Here is a 24,530-nt window from a genome sequence, read left to right as displayed (position 1 = left end):
ACTGCTGAGTCTCTACAGTATGTCTGTGTGTTATTAAGGCAAAAAGAAAACCATATTTTTGGAAGCTTATCTGTATAATAATGGCCATTTCTAGTTATCAGGAAACTGTCAGAGCCGGAATCTACAGACCATGCTGACAGTGCTGACATTTTAACTTCTTGATTTCTTTTCAACGTTTTCCAGAGTTTGCAGTATTTTTTGTCTTCTTCTTCTTCATACTTCAGCTTCTCCCATTAAGGGTTGCCACAACACATCATTTGTCTCCACCGCACACTGTTCTCGTCTTCTTCCTCCGTCATGTCCTCCCTTACTACGTCCTTAAACTTCCTTTTTGGCCTCCCTCTTCTCTAACCGCCTGGTGGCCCATGCTCAGCAATCTTCTCCCATTATACCACACATCCCTCCGCCGCACATTCCAAAACCACTTCAATCTCACCTGTCTCACTTTTACTCCAAAGCATCCTGCTCACCCAGTCTCTCTCTATTATACTCATTTCTAGCCCTGTTAATTTTTATAACTCCCACTGAAAATTGCAGCATCTTCAACTCCAGCACCACATCCTATTTTATATTATAGCTGGCCTGACTACCATCTTCTAAAATCTCCCTATAACTTTTATACATCTTCCTCAGTCCACTCTGCCTGCACTGTGTTTTTTCTTTTCTCTAGACTTCAAGTTCATGCACATGTACTCGGCCTTCTCTCCAGTCCATGCTCCCACCTCTTCAGTCTCATTTCAACATCATAGTCATACAGAGACTCCTGTCTGACCTTATCCATCACCATTGCAAACTAGAAAGGGATAAGAGCCAATCCTTGATGCAATCCCACCTCCACCTTGAACCAGTCCGTCATTCTTAGCACACACCTCACCACTGTCACAATGTCCTCGCACATATCCTGCAACACTCTTACTCATACTTCTCCGTCTCTCTCTCTCTCCCTCTCTCCCTCTCTCGCTCTCTCTCTCTCTCTCTCTCTCTCTCTCTCTCTCTCTCAGGACCATGCTTTTTTAAATCCACAAATATGCAATAAAATTCCTTTTTTTATTCATTTCAGAGTTTGCAGTGTTTGCAAGAAATATATATTAATTTGCATATACATTTCCAGCATTTCCATATCTGAATTCTGTTCTGTCTGCTTCTGAATGAAAAGAAAAAGCAGCAGTATGGATGTCTACATGAATATGAAGTACATCAACTGGTCTACGTGCATGAAGCGTAAAAAAAATTATCAAATGGATTAAACAATTCCACACACAAAACAAACACACACGCACAGACATGCACGCATAGATAAAAGAAAAGAAAAGAAAGAGACAGACCTAATTATAAAGGTTAAGTGAAGGAACAAGAATGGAGCAGGGGCGACTATTTGAACCAGAAAATAAAGTGGAATCAGTGCATCTACTAAACTGACCTAAACAGAAAAGCTTTTCTCAACTAAAGTTCTATCATTTTGTCTCTTTTTCCCTCTGTAGGGTTGCCTTGCTGGCATTATGACCTAATAATTCTAATTTACCACTGGCTATAAAGTGACATAATAAGGTTATTATGCCAAGCCCTTCATTGCTCATTCCCTCCCGCTGTTCCGGACTGATGGAGGCCAACGTCGCCTTTCCTTCACCATGGCAGCTATGTCCTCGGCCACACGCCAGCTCTCCTTTGATTAATCTGTCCCCTCTCTTCTAATCATTGTCCCGGTAGGAGAGAGCTGCCATGTGTTTTAAACACCATGCCTTCACACACTGATTTGGGGCTGTTTTATGAGACTGACCTCCTGCAGACACTCAACTATAAATACAAATTTACAATCTGACACACTCAATCAAGAATGCCCACATTTAAGTGCTGGCCCGGATTAAACATATTCTTACCCTTTTTTTTTTTTTGACAAACACATATTAAAATGTAAGGCAAATCCTGACTTGATACAGTACCAGCATTTGCTTTTCCATCTCAGCCTTGTGATGCACTGTAGCTCGACTCTTTTTTCCTCCTCCATGTGTTTGATAACCCTCTTATGTTCCATACATAAAAAAGGCCACACCAAGATGGCACAGATGGTGCATCTACGCCAGATGTTGTCTCGACTGCTGCTCTTAAGAATTTTAAATCACAATCTAATATTAGTTACTTTTTGCTTGCAGAGAATGTGATCAAAACAATGGGAGCTCGGTCTGGAGGAGATGAATAAATCACCGGGAGAAGCAATCAGGTGTGTAAAACTTGAAGCGCATTTTTCCACTTCTGCCCAGCATACTGCGTGCCAATGTACAGTCCATAGTAAATAAACATGATAATGTCAAGACATAAATTTGTTTGCAATGTGACATGATGAACTGCGATATTCTCTCTTCGTTCAGCACAACATGGTTCAGTTGCCTAGTACAAGACCAGTTTATTTAACCCCCTGTTCAGTCTACAAGGACAGATTGGACAAATATTGAAATTTGAAAGGACAGGGAGTTTATTTTATGACTTGCGACAAATGGTGCGATGATAAGAACATGACTGTTCGCTGCCATTCGTGGTCACCAAACATGGAACACACCACAGTCAAATGCATCCATTCTACCTGCCTCAAGAGTTCAGGCCAGTCATCATCACAGTCGTTTATATATAACGGTTTTCTTAAAGTTATGATACACTCAACAGCCCTAAGAACAAGCATTCATTGTAATCAGGGCCAACACAAAAACTGACATGGTTAAAAGTCCACTTCTTCGCCTGTTTATAATAAATCTGACCATGCTCTTTCTCTTGTTAAAATATAAACAAATTATATTGTAGTAATCATTTGAAACACATTGAGTTAGTATCTGAAGCTTCCAGTAAGGTTCATTATTCATTATCAGCTTTTTCCCGCTCTTGTGTTGTGAGAAGAGATAAGAGCTGGGTGAAATTGATAGACACGTTCATACAAGCACATCTAAATCCTTGGTGAAAAAACCTGTGCACTGCTCTATCTCCACCTCTATTATCATTCCTAAAAAAATCTCTGATTTGCCTTTCTTTGCCTAGATCCTAGTGAGCTACTGCTTCTGATCTGATTGTATTGTTAATAAAATGTACAACATATAAAATTTGATGGTTTGGCAAAACAGTAGGACAAATTCAAGAGAGTTCACATGTAGTATTAAAGAGCTTTACTAACATCGACTGGTGCAGCCCAGGGATCAAACTACAATTTCCCTTCAGGGACCTAACTAAAGTGTCAATGCAAGTGTTGCCTTTACATAACTGCATCGATGACAAAGTGGGACCAGTGGGAAAAATGTCTTCATTTGAATAATAGCTTAAGTCCCTTGATCAAGCTTTGGGAAATCCAGCCAAACCAAGAGAAAGGAGGGATAAGGTCCAGTCTGAGTGATGGTTCCACAGAATGGTGGAAGAAAAAAAAAAGCTGCCAAGAGCAGTGGGAACACTACAGCAAGATTGGTGGATATGTCCTCCCAGGCCCCACAAATGTTGTTAATATTGGGGCTGAAGGAAGACCAAGGCTTTGACACTATGCTGGAAACAAGCCACCTTAGGTCTTTATCCAGGGCAGCACTTGCAGAAAAAGGAATTCTAGACACAGCAGGGTGTGATCCTTATTGACATGACATCTGGAAGAAGTCATTTTACAAGTGAAAAGAAAGTACAAACAGCACAGAGAATGGTTTCCTCCAAATCGCCACCTGCCGTGATGTGAGGTGCTGACAATCAGCAGAGCCTCATCTACCAACAGGACTATCTTTAGATGCGTTGCTGAGGCCAAACCTGTTACTCTGTTCCAGAGCAGAAAAAGTCATTATCACCAGGCACCATGAAAGACATGTGGTTTCTGTGTTAGGGTGACATGACCATAGTCATACGTTAATTTCCTTCCAGGTTGTTTTTCGTGCTAAGGATCTCCTTGCGGTCTTTTTCAGCCTCATCTATGATCTTCCAGCTAAGCATACACCCTTCCTCAAAGATTGTAATCAGGTGCTGTTTTTTTTTTTTTAAGTTATGACCATATAAGGACACTGGGATCTCCAGGGCTCCAGCTGAGCATCAATCACAGGAAATGTACTTGACCAGGACAGGGGTTCAAAAGGCAGTTTCAAAGGTGCAGTCATGGTCACGTGGATTTCCCGACTGCACAGTGATTACCCCAATATGTGTTCTGAATGAGACATAGTGGTATAAAGTGTTTCAAGCGAATAGTCAGACTGTCATTAAAACATATACAGTTGATAGCAAAAAAAATAAAATATCACTTACAAGCCATGCTTCTTCGTGCTGTCCAAATGAAATCCGAATTAGATCATGTTGTTCAAGTTTTCAATGTTCCGCTTTAGCCAGGAACGAACCTGCTTTCAGGTTTCTTGGATTGCAGTAGTGAATGAATGAATGATGTCTGGATATCTACTAGCAACTCCGGGATCTGGAGCACACAGTCTATCTGAACTTACAGTACTTAAAAAAGCAGCATTGGGGAAATATGTGAGTCACCAGCGAAGTGTATTGAAGTCCAAAAGACATTTTAAACCTCAGGCCAGTATGAGCTTAATGTCAAAACTTCGGCTGTGTAATTCAATCATTTGCCGATCAAGAAAACCAACTAGCTAAATCAGCCAGACATACACTTACTATACAGCAACCCTTGCTTCGTTGTATAAACCATGATAAGTATATTACAGTATAGCCAGCCAGTGGGGAAGAAAAAGCATCCATTTTTGTTCTGTGGATGGAATAATGACAGGTGATTATTTATTCCTGATTTCTGTAGACATCTTGTTTGCTTTTCGGGAAGTATGAGGTAGTCATTTTTTTTTTTGTTGACAGCTTTACATTATAAAAAAATGACTTACTCAAAATATGTACGTATTAGAAACAGACGTGTAGTAGCTTTGCTGTTGTTTACCTTTTTTTTTTACGGTTTTTATGCATACCTCATGCAAGAACTGTGGAAAGAAAACATAGAAAAAAAAGAAATAAAAAAAAGAAATACTAACGACCTAAACACGAATATTTGTTGTGATGATTTTATTGCCTTTGTACATGTACTGTACTTTGTGCAATGACAATAAAATAGAGTCTAATCTAATCTAATCTAATCTAATCTAATCTAATCTAATCTAATCAATTTAATCTAACACCCAAGCTGCATCATGTTCAGTCAAAATACTCAGCTCAAGGCTAATACCTAAATGGTTCCTTACTTTCCTTAAGTTTCCTATAGAGACTAGAGAGTGTTACATTATTCTCAGTAGCGCACTACACATGCAACAGGGAGTCATTGGAGATTTAATCCACGTCTCGACGGTACCAGTCACTGGCTTTAGAAAGAAGATCTGAATCACAAGATCTGTTGAAAACAGGAAGATTGTTTACTACACATTCTATTTTCCAAAGCTCTTATAGTTGACCAAATATTGTACTGATGTATTATTACATTGGGATCAGAATTTACCTTTTAATCAAATTTCAATTTTCCCGTTATACTTTATTTAGGAAACATCTAACCAGTTTTCAGTAAGTTTAACTGTATCGGCCAATAAGGTGAATATAAGATGTTTCAGTGGACTTTGTGTCTTTAATGTGTTTTTAATATGTTTTTAGTTAACACAGCCAGAATAAAACACTCCAAACTGTGTATATTGCACTACAAAATGAAATGCTGTTTTTCTCAGATTTCTCTTAATTATATTTATCTATATATTTTTTTACTTTAACAATCCAACTTAATATTGTTCAGTGATTTGTTGCACCTAAAATGTTTAGTTGGCTTAAATAAAGTACAGTCTACTAATGGTGATGGACATTCAAGCCAAACCAGGACTTTTGATTGTGCAGAACACAGTTATGAGAGTAAAAACTCCCTTTATTTCTCTATATAACCCCCTGCTACACTAATACACTTATCCCTCCTGGTGCCTTTGTTCATGAGACATTTCATCACAAGTTCGGATTTCACTCGAATACTTCTTGTATGTATATTCAGGTTTAAATAAGTTATAAATAAAATAATGGTAAATAAAAAAGAACTTTTTAGAAATAAAATGTCTCTAAAACAGTTCACTCTAAATGAAATGCTGCTTTTTTCTCAGATCTAAAAACTGCAGATTTGTTAAGCTTTAACGCAATTATAGTAAACTGTTATTATTTTTTAATTTCACTTTAACATTCCGACTTGAAATAGTTAAGTAACTTGTTGCACCTTAAATGTTTAGTTGACTTAATTAAAATATAGTGAACAATTTTATTTTAAGTTGTGTATTCTTTTATTCATGCTGAGACAATAGACTTATTATTATTATTATTATATTTTTTGGGTCAATAATTTCCTTCGCTAATGTAATCTGAAGGGATTTCTGCGCCTTGCTTACCCGCTTTACCATGGTGTAGTGAGAAGTGTTCTTGCCCTACAGCTCCAGGGTCTCCAGGGCGTTTAATTAGTGTGTTTTCACCTCAAACAGCATCCCCTGCACCGGACACACGGTGAACCAAATTTATGTAGTTAATACAACACAAATTATATTATTGAACCAATTAGTGTTGTTCCCACAATAAAAAAAAAAAGTTTTATTAGGATAAGTAAACATCCTAAATGTTTAAATGTTTGGACAGCCTCGATTTTTCCCTCACAGTAAACATATTTTTGAAAAGCAAAGCAATACTGTGATGTTTCTTAAATGGCATGTTTTCCAATATTTACGCATTTGAAACTATTGTTATTATTCCTATACTTGATGTAATGCTTACAGTATGTGACTAAATAGATTACGGGAAATTGCGCTCACTGATTCTGTGGGTTCAGACAAGTTCATCAAGCTGTTCGTCAGCCGCGTCACACACTACGTATGTTTTCCTGATCAACACACCTCTCTACTCCATGGTGTTATTCTCTGATACAGGTTTTTTTTATATACAGTAGATGCATGTCCATCTATCCATAATAAAAAGAGCTCAACAGAATTCAGAAAGGGAGGAAACAGTAGATTGTTCAATGAATCTCCAAAAATAATTAAATTATGTGTGATAAGTGTAACTTGCTTTTTTCATATTAACACCCTGTTGTTGATTATTTTCCTATTACAGCACAACCTCAAGTGTTTTATTCCTCATTTATTCATTTACTATTGACCTGCTTCAGCATGCGAAATAGAACATGCCTTGTAGAAATACATTATGAATAAAAGGCAGCCTGTAAGGCATATTGCCAGCAATCCAAATTCATATATCTGGCAGCAGTTAACATTGCTTGTATGTGTTATGCATAAATGACTTGAGATATAATTTTTGTAATTGCACTCAACATCTGGCTCTATTTATGAACAGGATGTGTTATTATCTCTGGAGATCTACAGCGTGGTTAACTAGTGTTCTCTAGCCTCCATTCATATTCTATAAGTAGATAAGTGGCTGCAAATATGATGCCAGTAGTGTAGAACTGTTTAGGATGGACTTTAGTAAAGGTTGTGCTGGCTTTGATGTTTAAAGTCCACAACAGGAGCTATGTAATGTTTCCATGCTAACCAGATTCACTAGCTTAGATGTAGCTCAGCGCTGATTATTATGGATTTTTCTTTTTATAAAGTGCACATTTGCAGAATTATTCCTTGTAAATCATATTTCTCCATCACATGACCTTTTGCCGCAATACTCAAATATAATCCATTTTCAAGAGACATAGCTAGGCATGATTCACAATTTAGCCACCTTTTTTCCGTGACAAACTAAATCTGTCTCTTTCAAGTTTTTCTCAAAATATGTGAATTTCAGGCAGTATGATGGTGCAGTGGGTAGCATTTTGCCACCTCACACCTCCACGGTCCCGTGTTTGATCCTGTGCTCAAGTTGTCTATGTGGGTTTTCTCTGGGCTCTTCAGTTTCCTCCCACATTCCAAAAAACATACCTTTAGATACCCGATTAACTACGGAACAAATTTCTGTTCTTTTTTTCATAGATAGTTAACTTCTTTTATTGTGATGAGTTGATTTTTAGTGAACATGGCATGATTGGAGGATTAAAGCAAAATATGTTTTTAAGGCAGTTAAAGACAAGATACAAAAATGTGCCTTCTTTCATCTAAGGTTTTGAGTTTGTTCCTTCAGACGCCAGGCATGTTCCATGTATTTGGTGATTTCAGAATTCTGCCGTGGGAAGTTCAGTCTTCTGTCCGAGCGATCTGAATCAATCTGAAATGTAAAGTGCATACACTCTGTTACTTTTTTTTTTTCTAATAAGTTAATAACAGGGAATATATCTTACTTCGCTGCCTTACTGCCCTACCAGAGGAGTGGAAATCCATCCAATTTCTTGAGACTCCGTCATTGGACGAGGATACTTTTTCGTTGGTTCTGAATATGATCTTCGAATGAGCTTCAGGAAAGCAGCTGCCATAAAAGATAATACTTAATGTTAAATGACAACATACCAGGATAATTATGTACATTATACAGATTGTTCTTTACCATTAAGGGTAAAAAAGAAAGCCAAATTTTAGTAAGGTAAGTCAATTCAGTACCAATATGATTCAATCCAGCACCCATACAATTCATTTTAACACCGATTTGATTCAGCACCCATACCAACGACTTAACAGCGATTTGATTCAGCACCTATATGATTTAATTCAACATCAATTTGATTAAGCACCCATTTACCTATGGCTGGATTGTGGACTACTTCGTTCACAAAAGAACCATGTCAGGTAATAACATACTGTAATATGTAAAATGCAAAGCTGTGGAAGAGGCTAAAAAACACACTATAAGTGCAAATCACTGCTCCCAGTTACAGAAATAATCAAATCTTCAGGTCAAATATTATGTCTTTGCACTACATCACCTTAATTATTAATGAAGCAATGTCGAAAGTGCCATAATAAGGTTTCTGGATTTGTGTCACATCCAGAGAACTTCAATTATTTTTATTTTTTTTGTTTAATTATCATAAAGTACAAGGGCCATTCAAGTCAAAACGAGACTGATGATGAAATTTCTCATAAATGAGGAAAAAAAGCTATTACAGAAGATTTTAGGGACAGTTTGGAATTTGTTGCACGTTATAGTGGGTGTTGTAGTTTTGACAGGTTTTTGGAAAAAGCGAAATAGTGAAATCAGCGGCGGTTTTATGAAAGTTTTATGCACACAGACAAAACCTACAGATGTGTAGCCCGGCTGCATGATGTTATCCTAATCAGACTGCTCCAATCACAACGGTAAAAAAGCCTCTAGAGTAAAGGGAAACCCCTATAACCTGCGCAAACAGCATATGGAATGTTCATTAATGGGCCAGTTACATCCTGGACGCAAAGCAAAAAAAAAAAAAAAACTATCTTTTTTATGAGCTCACCTCTGGAGCTGTCCTAAGTGATGGTGGAGTGATTTCCTATTTTTTAAATCTTAATAAATAGCTCTTACTCCTACTCCTAAAAGTGGCATAATTCTGAGAATGTATGTCCACTTAGGAGAGATTTCCTACTCCGTGCCGCTTAGTAAATATGGGCCCTGATCTCTCTCTGAGCCATTTCCTCATGTTTGGGTTATTATAGAAGTTCCTGGGAGGCCCTGGGAGTATCAGATGTGAATCAGGCAGTCCGATCATGGCACTGGCGTACTAAGAAAATAGTACTAAGAAAAGTGAAAAACTGGGATACATGCATTAGTGTAGCAGGGATTTTATAACTGTAGATAAATAAAGGTAGTTTTTACTCTCATAACTGTGCTTTGTTATTCTTCTCATTTAAAAGTTTGACTTGAACACCCCTCGTAGTTACTGTTGCTGACGTATTTTCCCCATTAAATATTGTTCAATGTTATTCGGTCAAAAAGTCTTATCTGAGTTTTTTTTTTATATATATATATATAGATAGATAGATAGATAGATAGATAGATATTCTTCTGTAAGATTATTTATTTATTAATTTTTAAATTAAGTTTGGAAATATTAACGGTTTTGTACATAATAATGCAGACATGATAAACATACCTAAAAAAATTTATATTAAAGATAATATTATGCCTAAGATTTTTGCAGATTAGCATACATAGCTTTGTAGCTTTATTTATTTACAGATTAGCATACATAGCTTTTCCAATATGTAAATAAAATGATTCCTGATACAGATGAGTGAATGTAAATTCTGTAAAGATGTACATACGGTCCTCCTCAACTTCTTCGTTTGTTTTTCGTGACATGGGTTTATCAGGTAAAACATGCACTGGAAGAAAATGTACAACATTGTCATTGATACACATAGTGATCATGCAGTAGCATAAACAGTGTTGAGGTTAATGTTGAATTAATGGTCAGACAAATAAAAGATGAAGATGATGATTTACTGTTTATCCAGAACTCAAGCTCTTGATTCAAAACTGCAGTACATGTACTTCTCTACACTTTTTATTTTTACTGTAACATCCTGAGGATATCCTTAGATACAGTATATATCCAAATATGAAACCTCCATGGGCTCCATACCGTATTAGAACTCATAAGCCGGCATTATAAAAATGATTATCCTGTAAGTCTTATTGAGCTCTGGCAGTAACCTGCCATTTAAACCCCAAAGCAAGTTTGCCCATAAATGACCATAATAATGTCAATAAGAAAATAAAAATTTTATTAAAATAAGAATTTTAATAAAACATACATAATAGAAAGAGCACTGGTGAGTGCAAAGGTCAAGAGTAAGAAGCTCTAGTAATCAAATATTAGACCCATTCTCTAAAAACGAGCTACGGAAATGTTTTCCCCCTTGTCATTCACTGTTTTCTACGTACAGTGCTATAATAAGTATTTGCCCCCTTCTGAATTCTTTTTGTTTTGCGCGTTTGTCACACTTACAGTAAATGATTGAGATTGTCAAACACATAATAATATTAAGTTAGGAGTATTAAACAAAGATAACCTGAGTAAATAGGAAATGCAGTTTTCCTTCTCCTTCTTGTTCTTTGTTGTTTAAAGGTTGGTATCTAGTAGGTTGGTTACACTACCGCCAAATGTACGTAGACCTCCCTCATCTTTCCAGCCTTCCTTAAAAAAAAAAAAAAAAACATCTAATGCTTCCTTCCCTGATCTTGTCTTGTCTTGTTCTGTTTATTAAACCCTTTATCTGGAATTTTCACACACTTTCTTCTTGACATGTTTCCTTTCAGTAACACTCAGCATGCTTTAGTTCTGTAAGTTGCATCACCGCCATCTATAGGTCTCACTCTCCTCAGCTTCCCTGTGCTTTCCAGTCCAGTCTTCCTTAGAATAAAAATATAAAGTGCTTCCTTCCCTAATCAGCAACTCCCTTATCCCAATGCAGTTCTTAAAAGATGATTTCATTTATAAAGAGAAAAAATGCTGTTCAAACCTACCTATCCCTATTTGAAAAAGTAATTGCCCCTAAACCTAATATAACGCTTTGTGCAAACCTTGGTGTCAACAATTGTAATTAAGCATTTGCAATAACTGGCAATGAGTTTTTTGGAGCTATTCAGTGAATTCTGATTTTAAAAAAATCAGGAAGGGTGTATAAACTTATAAATTAATACAGATTTATGTATTAAATGGTCTTTAGCTAGGTTTTCACAGACTGGGTGACATTTGATTACTAGAGATTATTATTATTATTATTATATTTTTAAAATGGGTAGCACTGCAAAATGTTTGAGAAAAACTGACCAAAATATTAGGGAAATTAACTGTATAATTCAGTACTCTTTTGAGACTCACTCACTTATCATCTATACCGCTTTATCCTGTATACAGGGTCACTGGGAGAACGAGGTACACCCTCCAGGACGGGGTGCAAACCCACACTATGGGCAATTTGGGATAATTTATTAACCTAACACGCAACACTCCATGCTCACAGACCCGAGGCAGGAATTGAATGCTCAAACCCTGGAGGTGTGAGGCCACAGTGCTGTCTGTCATAAATAAATAAATATTTATATTTGCATTTAACATGAAGGTATGTCTGTGAAATAAGTTAGTTTTTATTAACACAGAGTAAACACTAACGCGGATATTAATGTGGGAATCGACCCCGGACCCTGGAGGTGAGTCTTTTGAGACTCAAAAATGTCATTTTTTAAACTAAATCTTCACTCACCTTGCCAAAAAGTGTAAAAATTATTAGAAATTTCCCCACTATGGGACGAATAAAGGTATATCCTAATAAATACTACTGATTATATCGTTTAATTCTGCAGTTTTAAAACCTTTTAACCATGCAACATGTGCACAAATGTACAATACAAATACATGAACCTGCTCTGAACATGATCAGATTTAAATATTAAAGTCACTTCTCAGATGTGTACTGAGATAGTTAAGTAATAATTTGAGATCTCCAGCTTTATTTTATTTAATTTTATTAGACCTTTTAAGCCTTAGAATACATTAGGCTGCATTTAATATTTTATAGTCCCTGTTTTATTGAAAGCTATTTAGAGTTTAATTAAAACCATCAAACTGAAGTGCCTAATCAAATGGGCAAATAACTATAACAGCTTAGCAATAGCATACTTTTATACCTTTAATATGATACTATTAAAATTATAAAATCATGGATCACTGGGCAGGGCTTCACAGGGAGCTATTATTTGTCTTTTATAAACCCATCAACAACAACAACAGCTATCGACTCACACTTTCTGAAAGGGTTGATGGTGAACTCGGTGTAAAGCTTCTGGCAGCGCTGCTCTTTCAGGATCGTCTCCACATGAATGGCATTTTGGTGAACAATATCCAGGGGCTCTTTCTCTTTCACTCTTCTTTCCGTTGCCATATCTTCTTTCCCCCCCAATGCTGAATTAAAGTTCAATCTTCGTGTTAAATCTTGTAGTTTCAGCTTCCGGTTGCTGTTGCCCGGCAACCACAAACAAACTGTTAGTCGTAGTGGCATTGTCGCGTCACTAGAGGGCGAGCGAGACTAACGTTCCAGTAGTCCCGCGGGCACACTTAATCACGTGACCCGGATAAACGGTTTACAGTCGAAGGATGGATAAAAGGGATTTTTGGGAATGAAAAAAATGAACAATCTTTGACTGACACATACAAATTAGTTAATCTAAATAATGATTTTAATGAATGAACGAATTTAAATAGTCATTAAAAATAATATTTTGTTGACTCTGGAGGTTGAGGCTCTGGGACACTGATTAAAAGCTCAGGGGTTTAAGATGCCACCACTCGGCCCTTAAGCAAGTGTTAGGTTGAAATGAAGAACAAGTGTGTCCAAGATAAGTTTTAAGCTAGGGGATTAGGAGTTATTGCTTGTTGTGTCCAACCTACCTTGATATTCTCACTGGTCCAGGCCTAAGCGACCGACACACACACACACACACACACACACAGGTATGATGTCTGAAGATCTCTGTTTATTCTCAGCTAAGAGAACACATTTAAACGGTGCTACGTCCCGAACATTAAAAGAACCAGTCATTAACATGTCAGTCATAGAGGGAGACATTCTCCTGATTAAACAAAAGGGTCATAGCAGACAAGAGACATTTGGATGTACAGTATATTCGTCTAGGTACAGGATATAGAAGGTGTTACCACATAAGGCATAAGGAAGTGACGGGGCTCAGGAATCTTCTTATTAGTTTACGATGTCTTACAATGTCTTACAATGTCTTACAGGTTATAAAACTTACAACACACCAGTTTACATGCAACTCCGCCTTAAGTAGAAGTTGATGACTGCTGCTGGTGATGACTGACATTAATAATGATAACAATAATAAGGTGGCGTAGTGGTTAAAACTTTCACTTTGCACCTCCAGGGTCTGGGTTCGATTCCCACTTCAGGTCTGTCCGCAAGGAGTTTGCATGTTCTCCCCATGCTTGGTGAGTTTTCTTCTGGGACTCCCGTTTCCTCCCAAAGTCCAAAGACATGCAGATGAGTCTAAGTGGCGTTTCCAAATTTCCCATACTGTGTGGCACTCCATCCAGTGTGTACCCTGCTTTGTGCCCCTCCCCCGTGTCTGTGTTTGTATGTTTCTATTGGTCCTTGTGGGTTTCATCCGGGTACTCCGGTTTCCTCCCACAGTTTAAAGACACACAGATTAAGCTAACTGCTGGCCTCAAATTGTCCATAGTGTGTGACTGAGTATGTGTGTGAGTGTCCTGTGATGGATTGGCACCCTGTCCAGGATGTATCCTGCTTCGTACTCTATTCAATTTAATTTTACTTTGTCATGGTTATAAATAACAGAGTATAAATAACAACAAGATGCTCATTAGATCATCATCTTCCCGGCATGTAATGTAATAAAGTGTGACCATGGTGCAGCAGTGCAGTAACTTGTTTCTGTGTTTCTTGGAATAGGCTCCATGTCCCCACAATCCTGTATACAGGATAAAGCGGCACAGACAATGAGTAAGTTAGTAAGAATAATTTGTAATTAATTACATAATTATGTAAAAACAAGTAGTCAAGTCAAGTCAAGTAGGCTTTTATTGTCATTCCAACCATATACAGTTCAGTACATGGTTGGAAACGAAACAACGTACCTCCTGCTACATACATGCAACAACATAAATTAAGGCCTTGTTTACATGAGCGGTAAAATCGAGCGTTTTTCTGGCGTTCGTGGCGTTCGGTGAGCGCGGATCAAGTGCCTAGGGTTTTCTACACATAGGAGTCAATGAGAGTGTTCACATGGGCTTTGGTGACATGCGTTTGGCGGCTGCGCGTTTATACGGCGTCCAAAAAATGTTGCATGCAACTTTTTCTTGGCATTCAAATCCCAACGAACGCAGGGAAAACGCTTCTAGTGCCTTTTTTTCGCGTTCATTTTACACTTTGGAGGACCGGATATATCCGATAATCCTACATGCTATACATAGGGAAATGCGGAAAAAAAAGCCAAATAAAGTGACACAGAGTCTCTCTTTGGGGCTAACACCAAATCGCATATTGGTTGATTGGCATGCAATGTGGTATTGCACCAGCTGCAGCAGACAATCAAAATTTTCGCATTTCTTCATAAACCACAAAAAAAACTCCCTTTAATCCGAAATCCTTTAATCGGCGGCAATTTTTTCTTTCCCTAAATTGCCGTATAATGAGAATTTTTAAAATAAGAAGATTAATGTCTAATATAGCAAAATGGTCCATATTAAAAGGAGGCACCTCTAATAAAATGACAAGGGCTTTCATATCCAGTTCCCGACACACTGACCTCACAGGTTAACAAACAAACAACAATTTGGGCTGCAGGCTGGCGTTAGACAGAGCCAAACGAACGCCGGTGTAGAAGTCAATCAAGCGCCACTACAAAACACAACATAAACGTCCAGGACGTTCAGAGCGCGTTCGTTTATCCAAAAATTTAACGTTCGTGTGAACAAGGCCTAACAACACAACATAAATTAACAACACACTTTACCGAAACCAGCTAGCGAACTAAGAGATCTAATTAGCTGACTGGCTCAGATCGACAGATTTACACTTTTAATTTAACCTAACAATGATAATAATGTCGATTTTATAACATGTCCTTATTATCACCAACTAATTATTAGTCAACTAAGTAACGTATTGTTAACTTATATTAACTTGTGGCCTCTAAAAGTTCTGTACAGCAATGTGTAATTGTACTTTAAAAACCCAATGCAAGTTATATGTCTCAGTCTGTTTTAGACTCTTTAAATACTTTTGGCGCAGTGTGAAACATTTGGTACCTATTAAAACCGAGAAGTATGGATATCCCAGCAGTGAAAATATGAGCAAAATGCCAACTTGAAATCATATTTCTGAATAAATAATTAATAAAACACCCTGTCACTCTGCACTAAGCTCCCACTACTTCTGCAAAAGAAATTGAGTAAACGCAGTAATATTACAGTAGTATGGTTTAGTATAAGGACGTAGTATTGTTTGAAAAAGTCTTATGAGGATGTGATTAAAGCAAGATGCATGAAACTTCACTGACGTACTATATGCATGACACAGACCACCGGACGCAGTGACAACGTAGGAAGTGCGTGATAAGCACCTGGTAGGATCATGGTGCAATCTGATAGGACATAGTAATAACTCTGTTCGATCATTCTTTAATATTTTTTAGAATGCAGTGGAAACTTCATGGTTTTGTAATGTGGATAATCATTTCGTAGTTAAATAATTTATTATTATTATTTTAAGTGATATCTTAAGCAAATCTTGCATGGTACAATGTGTACTTCCTATACAGTATGAGCATGAAACTACATGATAGCTCTGTTTAAAAACGATGATGGTAAAGTTTATTTTTATGACGCTCATATGCCAGACAGAAAAATGGTTTTAATAACCTCAAATACAAGATATAACATTTCTGCGAAGCACTGTACATGTCTTTTGCGTTGTGCTGGTAGTAAAGCAAGCTAATACAGTAGAGTATAGTACAAGATACGGATAAAAAAAATGACAATAACATAGTATCTCAATCATCTCTCTCATAATAATAATTTATGGATGGTGTATGGAAAGTTACATAAAAATCTTATATAATATCATCTTACTTTTTATAAAATAAGGCTTTGATAAATCCTCCAGCATTGCTGTAGGCATTCATAAATTCTCCAGAATTGCTTTAAAAAAAAAACTTTGCAAAATGTTTGTATAAAGCTGTACATACCTTTTGAGTAAAGTGCTACCATTGACTTAAACTTTTTATCAACAGCACATAAGACTTGGAGATCTTGTCTAATACTTATTTATTCATTCCATACTGCTTATTCTGTACAGAGTCATGGGCTGTCTGGAGCATAACCCAGGAGACTCAGGGCACTAGCCGGGGTACACCCTGGACAGGGTGCCAATCCATCACAGAGCACATAAGCATAGTCACAGACACTCACACACTGCAGGCAATTGGGAAATTCCAATTTGCCTAATCTGCATGTCTTTGTGCTTTGGGAGGAAACTGGAGTACCCAGGGTTTTTTTTATTCATAGTTTTAACGTCTATTATTTTTTCAGATGTAAAATATGAACGCTATCTCACAGGAAAAGAATTAGCCACAAAGTCTTGTTGTATATTTTATTTACTTTTTACTTTGTTTACACTTTATCCAATTCCAATCTTATTCCCCACTATCCTTACCCAGTTTCACACCTTTGTTGCTTTCCAATCTTGTCTTTCTAAAGCTATTATTGTGTGTCCCCAGGACTTACCGGACCAGATCAGTTCATGAATCACCTGCTTTTGGAAGGAAAGCACACATCAGAATGAGGTTTTATTGAAGTTTTATGACTTTATTATTAACCAGAAACACAAAAGAACAGATTAGGAAGAAATCTCAGAAGGTGGTGTTATGGTGTCATTTAAAACGTTATAATGTCCCAGATGATTAATACACACTCGTGTACTCTATCTCTTACATGAAGAGACTTGAAGTACGTCAATGAGAATCTGGTCCTCTGTCTCTTACCTACGGGGCTGGCTGTGTCGAGGCACTGATTGAAAGGTTGGTGGTTCGAACCCCAGCTCCACCAGGTTGCCGCTGTTGGACCCTTGAGCAAAGCCCTTAACCCTGTCTGCTCCTGGGGTGCCGTATAATGGCATCTTTTACTTGTGATACTATAAGGACAAACAGTACTAAGAGTTTTATAAGGATGTCCAATATGAAAGAATGTTACAGGAGACAAACTTACAATATCCATGAGAGACTATCAATTGAAGCAAAGGGTGAAAGTTGGGAGTAACTTGTTTTGGGTAAGTGCTAATCTTTAGGATTTTTCATATGGGACCATCTACAACAGCATGTGACTCATAAGTGCTGAAAGCTTCAAACGATGTCGCCGTCTGCTGCTTGCGGCTGTCCAGACGTCTTCAGACTGTGTGTGCGTGTCCCTGTGTGTGGGTGTGTGTGTTTAGTGTGTGGAGAGATCATGTCAGATTATACAATATGGAGCAACCCGCAGTGATGTGCCATGTGAAATTCATGCCAGGAATATTTAAATAGTTATATAGATGTTAGCTATATATTTTTTGAAATAAAATGATTATCACACATTCATTTTAATCCAGCACATGAGACTCATCATTTAGGTTACAACTGAATTAGAACAAATGTTTATAATTATGGTTAATTATAAAAATAAAAAAAGAAAGAAATTGAATAATTTGTGTTGTACAGTGCCATAATTAGACATTAATAGTGATAGCCCTTTAACTAAAGTATAAATTATATGTAATACTGTAGGTAATTAAAAGACTAAACCACACATATTTCCTCATGAAAAATATAATAGTACTAATTATATTAGTAAAAATAATAATAAAAGAATAGTTCTTGCACCACTAAATTTTTTTTTTTTTAAAGAAACAGGAGATATAAATACCAGCGATGGACTGGCACCCTGTCCTATCCTGCCTCGTGCCCTAAGTTTCCTGGATTAGGCCCCCGTGACCCTAAATACAGGATTAAGGGGTAATGATGATGAGTGAGTGAGTGAGTGAGTGAGGAGATATAAATATTAGGCATTTTAATTATTAGAATAAATAATATTACAGGAATAGTTTTTGATTAATCTATTAAATAAAAAAGTGAAATTTAAATAAGTAAAATCTTTTAACTTGTAGTTTTTTTTGTCATGTAGAGCTTTAATCTTTAACCATATTAGATATTTTTTATCTTTTTAAGCTTTAAATCTATTAAAATTTTAGAGAGAAATAAATAGATTAATAACTGAAGTAAAAAGTGGTACCTTAAATGTGCACTCCCTTTTATAGTAGACTCAATAATTTCTGAAGTCATCGATTTTGTCGCTTAGGATGCATATTTGAATTCTTTATTCAAAGGCATTCTGCTATCTTCATGTGATGAATGACAGGATAACATCATAAATAATAATTATTTGCATTTCTAAGCATTTACATGACATGACCATAATTATTAAGGACACATGTGGTATCGCTCTCGGCAGGATGGAGACTGTGAGAAAATACTGAGAAAGTCTGGAACCCCCACTGTGTCTGTGACAAGCAGTCATCCAAAACCACAATCTGTTCTCAAAATCCAAACACACGCTGCCTATTGACCTGTTGTCTCCACACACACAACATGCACGTCACTATCTCATAACACAAAGAGGCCTGTAAGTCTATGAGCATGTGTGTGTGTATGTGTGTGTCTTTAGATAAATGCCCCTGTTATCAAATGTACAGCGTTTGCCCACTTTGAGGGCGATTTTACCACCATAGCGACACCCCCCCACCTCCCCCCCCCCAACTCCCACCCGCCAACCCCAGACACAGCTGCTAAAGGACGGATAATCCGGGAAGACAAATTTGTTAGATAAACCCCAGTCGAACTGATAACATTGATAATTCTGTGTATACTCACCAGGATCCAGTACATCTATTACCTAGTCATGGGAAAGTGCTCCTCAGGTGTCTTTCTTGTTTATCTACGCCGTCTACATCTTATTCATATGGCTAGCACCCCCTATTGTCTTGCCGAGATAAAGTTTCAGTTTTGGCATCCACGTCAGATTTGTTTATGCTTTAAACAAAATGTAGATTATTTTGCGAGTCTCGTGGAATCAACTACATCAGAGCCACCCACCATCACAATTATTACACAAAGTCATTTGAAGAAGTGAGGTTGATTTATTACTAGAACAGACTGCAGATTCATAGTCATGTCAAAGTCATGTCAGGGGATTAGATTGAATAAAACGCCTCCTAGATTTGATCTATTCACATTTAAGCTGAAATTTTTCATTTGTTTCTCTGATATATTCTTAACAACATCTTCAGTGGTGTTTGGGATGGATTGGATTGTATGCATTTAAACTATTTGATTTAAAAATGCTATAAACAATCTGCAGGTTGACTTTAACAAAACTTTTAATATTTGAAAACTGCTATATACTTTTATTTTAGAAGCTTTAAACTTTCACATTTGAAACAAACCACATGTTTTCAAGCAAACGCTAATCACACCAGTCACACAAGTCACTTTAATAAGACCCTTTATGTATCCCCCCCAGTAATTTTTCTTTATTTACACTAAAATTTCTATTTTTTCTATATTGTACAGAATATTTTTATTTTATAACCTAGCTATTTTTTTTTCTATTGTATTTCTGTTTTATTCATATTTATTTCTTATAAATAAACTTTTATTTTTAAGGTCATGGGCGGTCGTATAAGCATTTCATTTCATATCGTACTGTACATAAAATTTGAATTTGAATTTGATTTAATCATATTGCGAGTGGATTAAATGCAAATTTGTGAATTTTTGGAGAATGTTGAAGCCATAAAAGGGCATTGTGATACGTTCTGTAAAATAGGACTTTATGCAATCAGAATGTTGTTCAAGCATAATGTAATAGATACCCAACAAAGCCATGTGGTATATTATAGTGTAAGCACTGTAGTAAAGTTATTTGGAAGTGCAATCTTCAACATTTCCCTTTTTCCTCATGCTCCTGCTGTCACTAAAAGTGTTTTTGTGGTTTTGGGGGAGTTTTTAGGAGTCATTATGCATTTACGGTAATATTTGCAAAAGGAAATAATGTGGGAAAATACCATTACAACACTTGACAGACACACAAGCGATTTGTTTACAAGAGACATGAGATGCACAAGCTGTGTTTGGAAAGCTGTCATGGTCGCTTTGTCTTTCTGTGTACTTCATCTACCACTGAGATGAAGCAAACAGAAGGATGTGGTCGGTTGATTCACAAACACACGTCATACGGTGCATACCTGTACTATGACAGGGAACTGTGGGCGAGTAAAGAAGTGAAACTAAAACAGCTGTAAAATAATGTAACCTGAGGTTTTTGTATTTGCAAATAAAAGAAAAATTTTGAGCAACAAAACACTGCACTTCTTAGCTTGATCTGATTTATCCATTCTGACAAAAACTAGGGAAGGTGAAATTATGGCTGATATAAACAAAACAATTTGAGCATAATATTTTGGCATTTGTGCTTTTTACAACCATAACTCAAAGAATACATGCACAAATATTCTTTTTGCAATACTCCTTTCTTCATTTCAAAAATTCAGAAAAATCTAAAAATCGGAAAAATGCCTGAAAAATCTAATTTTGCTGTAAAATTGTTCACTGGGAGATTAAATGTAAAAGCAGATGAAAGTAGACTAAAGACAATTTTTCAGGGGAACACTGTAGTTTGCCTCATAATATTTGTTCTATGCCACTGATGAACCCTCGTCATACATATTAACCTTACATCTAACATCACATAAGGCGATCACTAATAACAAGTCATATGATTACAAATAGAAATCAGTGAGATATTATACATATCCAGATTATATGATATGATGGTATATGGTAGATGGTAACTTCCTAAAGCTTGGTACTCATCCAAACTGATCACAAACATATTTTCTAAACCTATTTAGATCTAAACAACTTTTTATCACTCATGATTTCCGTCGTTATACAGTACAATAATGTTATAGCAACTCCCTAGTATTATGATGTCATATGTATTTTCTTATTGATATTTCTACACCACACATAGTAGTTTGAGCCACTAGAGGACAGTAGCCAGCAATTATCACCTCTCCTTCTGTCCACCTCATTTATTCTCAAATAAACACTGTGGATTAATCATTATGCTGTTGTTTCTCGTGAGCGAGGGATTGATTATACCACTGGCGCATTAGTAAGGTTGATTAGATGAATATGTGTGTGTGCATATGTGTGTGTGTGTGCTTGTGTGTGTGGGTTTGGCACTGAAACAAGATGCCCTCATGGCCTGAAAGGTCCGTCTGGATCATGAACCAAAATCATTAATGAACTTTTGCTGAAAATATAACTGAATCGTGCTTTCTTTTTGCATAATTTATAAATATTTATTCATTCCCATAAGCAGTAAGAATAAGCTTGTGTTAAAAAAAAGAAAATTCTAGAGGCCCGTATTTTTGTCTAGTGCGATGCAATACTAATGAAAAAAAAAGAACCTTAATTTGCTAAAATATTCATTAATGTTGTGGCACTGGGAAAAAACATCATGACTGTTGCTATTGTCCTGATGGTTTCGTTTTCACTAACTGTGTTTCCTCAAGGGGTTTCAAGCCTCCAATTTGTTTAGAAGAACATTAGTCAAATGATTCACATTCAACACAGGTCAGTTCAGGCAAACCGCAGGTCTTGCTAACTTGCAAACTACACCATATGAAATTGGTGTAGCGTAAGGCAATGTCTTTTTGTCTGATTCAACTTTACCAAATGCCTATTCTGTAAAGAGCCCAAGGCTGCCACCCGGCCTCTAAACTTTCTAGATCCTAATCTGATTGAGCCTACCATAGGATGCAAGTGTGATCTATGGAGGCTCCATCACATGGAGGACCCACAGAACCCAAATCATCTATTCATCCTGGTGCCAGACACCACAGCACACCCTCAGAGGTCTTTTGAAGTCATGCCCCAGGGGGTCAGAGCCAACCTAGTGGCACAAGGGGAACTGATGTGGTTCTATTACAACCAGTTTTTCCACCCCCTCTCCGAATGCTTTATTATTCCAAACTTTATTCTTCTTATCTTTTCCTGTCTTTGCTACTGTATATATATATATATATATATATATATATATATATAGAGAGAGAGAGAGAGAGAGAGAGAGAGAGAGGTCAACAGGTTATATAGAGTTTCATACTGTATATAATAAATAAATAACACATTTCTTTCAATTGTTATTTCCTCATTATCTCTTTGTTTTATTTGAAAAATAATAAGTAAAAACTCATCATATTACCAATAAAGCACAAGGATCAATATCTGTCCTGAGGAGTCACCTGTTTCAGAAACCTTAAATTTACAACTTTACTTCTTTACTGAGCTTTACAAAAGCTTTGGCACTTGTGACTCCTCCCAAAAATGCAAAAAAGAAGCTTCTCATCCTCTGTGTAAGTTTATACTACAGGTAAAACTCTAATCATGGTGCGAGCATACAGTATGCAAATTCCCATTATCATAAGTAACACATTTTGACATTTTGTACAGATTTCTGTAAAGGGGCTTTGTGACAATGTGCATTGGTAACAGTGCGGTACTGTGCCTAGTGTCTAATATTGTTATACAACCAGTCATACAGTATCAATCTGAATTGAGAACCCTTTCTACCAATCAGAAATGAGGACTGAACATGACGGTTTGTATAATGTATAACATATTCAACATATACTCAATCCTATCATAAAATGATACTGAAGTCTTACTGAGAATCCACTTTTTGATTTTGGTTTGAACCCATGACTTTCTGATCAGTAGTCCAACACCTTAATCATTGAGCACTTTCTCAGCACTGTTAAGCACTTGCTGATGTTGAATGTTGTTTTCAGCTATTATTTTGACACATACGTTCCTTTATTCCATTTTGCTTGTATTCGTCTTTGCAGAAATTTATCTGATCGACTTTACACATTGTAGTAAAATGTAAAGTGAAGCGGTCCACATAAAAATACCCACATGGATTTCATAGGAGTTTGGGAGGTTTGAGGGGTGTTCAGTACAAACCAGGACATTTGATTGTGCAGAATAAAATAACACAGTTATGAGAGTAAAAGCTACCTTTATTTCTTGATATATTCCCCTGCTACACTAATACACTTACCGTATCCTATGGTTTCACCAGTGCTTGGATACCAGCAAGGTAGAAAGTTTTCTCCGTACTGTAAATTGGAGCCATGTTTGGACTTACTGGCCCTGCTGTGTCAAAATGCAAAATGTATATTATCATTCGTGATTGTGTATTGAGTTCCCACAGACAGATGCGTCTCTACCACAACTTGGAGACAATCTATCCATATATCAGACACGACAAGTCCCAGTTTGAGTTGAACGCCCCTCGTGCAATAAACCGGGTGGTATAGCAAATAATTTTGTTTCCACCGGCCCCTGAATTGAATAAGTGCCACTACATTATCTGTCAGTGATCCATCAGCTGAAGTAGAGTATGCACTGAGCGAGGAAAGGTTCATTGCTCATGTCACATTCCTCCGTAAAGTGGCTTTTGTTTGGGGAAAAGACTTGAACACAGTGAGAGTCACCCAGGAATGAAGTGTGAATGAGGTGTGTGTTTGACAGGTGAGAATAGATATGAGAATGAGAGCTGCTGAACGTGAAAAGGCCACTGAATCTGCGGGCATGCCATAGACACTCTGCTCTGTCTTCTGCTTGCCAGATTTCTTTTAACTCATGAAGATCTGCTCATCTGATAGTTCTGCCCTACTAAGTTTTTATATAGTGGTAAATGTCAATGGACACAGTAGGCCGCATGTCTAACACACCAATGCTCTGACGTTTATTACTTTTGATACAGTCTTTAAAAAAAAGATGCTAAACTGTCCCCTTCAGGGAAGAGGATGCTTGTCTCGGAGTGATATACTTTAAGGGGGAATTCAGTATGTTTCCTGCAATTGGGGAAGGTGGGAACCTTTAAAACTCATTTGAGGTACATAATGGTATGCACTGTTCTACATAGATTCCGATATTATAGATATTAATCTACATTAATAACGTTCTCCATAGGAATGAAAACTTTAAATGCTATGTTCAGTACCTAATATGCACAC

At 36.9% G+C, this 24,530-nt stretch overlaps 1 protein-coding gene across 1 annotated transcript; it reads right to left on the bottom strand.

The window, feature by feature from the left end:
* Positions 1-7,959: 7,959 nt before the first annotated feature.
* Positions 7,960-12,821, bottom strand: cfap144 (cilia and flagella associated protein 144). The gene is made up of 4 exons (XM_053499486.1): positions 12,623-12,821; positions 10,140-10,199; positions 8,267-8,370; positions 7,960-8,172 (listed from the first exon to the last, which is right to left on the bottom strand). The coding sequence occupies exons 1-4, from the start codon at positions 12,759-12,761 to the stop codon at positions 8,059-8,061; spliced, it is 417 nt and encodes a 138-aa protein (XP_053355461.1). The 5' UTR covers positions 12,762-12,821; the 3' UTR covers positions 7,960-8,058.
* Positions 12,822-24,530: the final 11,709 nt, after the last annotated feature.

Source organism: Clarias gariepinus, chromosome 6, assembly GCF_024256425.1.
Source record: "Clarias gariepinus isolate MV-2021 ecotype Netherlands chromosome 6, CGAR_prim_01v2, whole genome shotgun sequence".
NCBI classification, from domain to species: domain Eukaryota; kingdom Metazoa; phylum Chordata; class Actinopteri; order Siluriformes; family Clariidae; genus Clarias; species Clarias gariepinus.
Note: the sequence above shows the minus strand (reverse complement) of the source record. Positions and strands in the feature narration are given on the sequence as shown.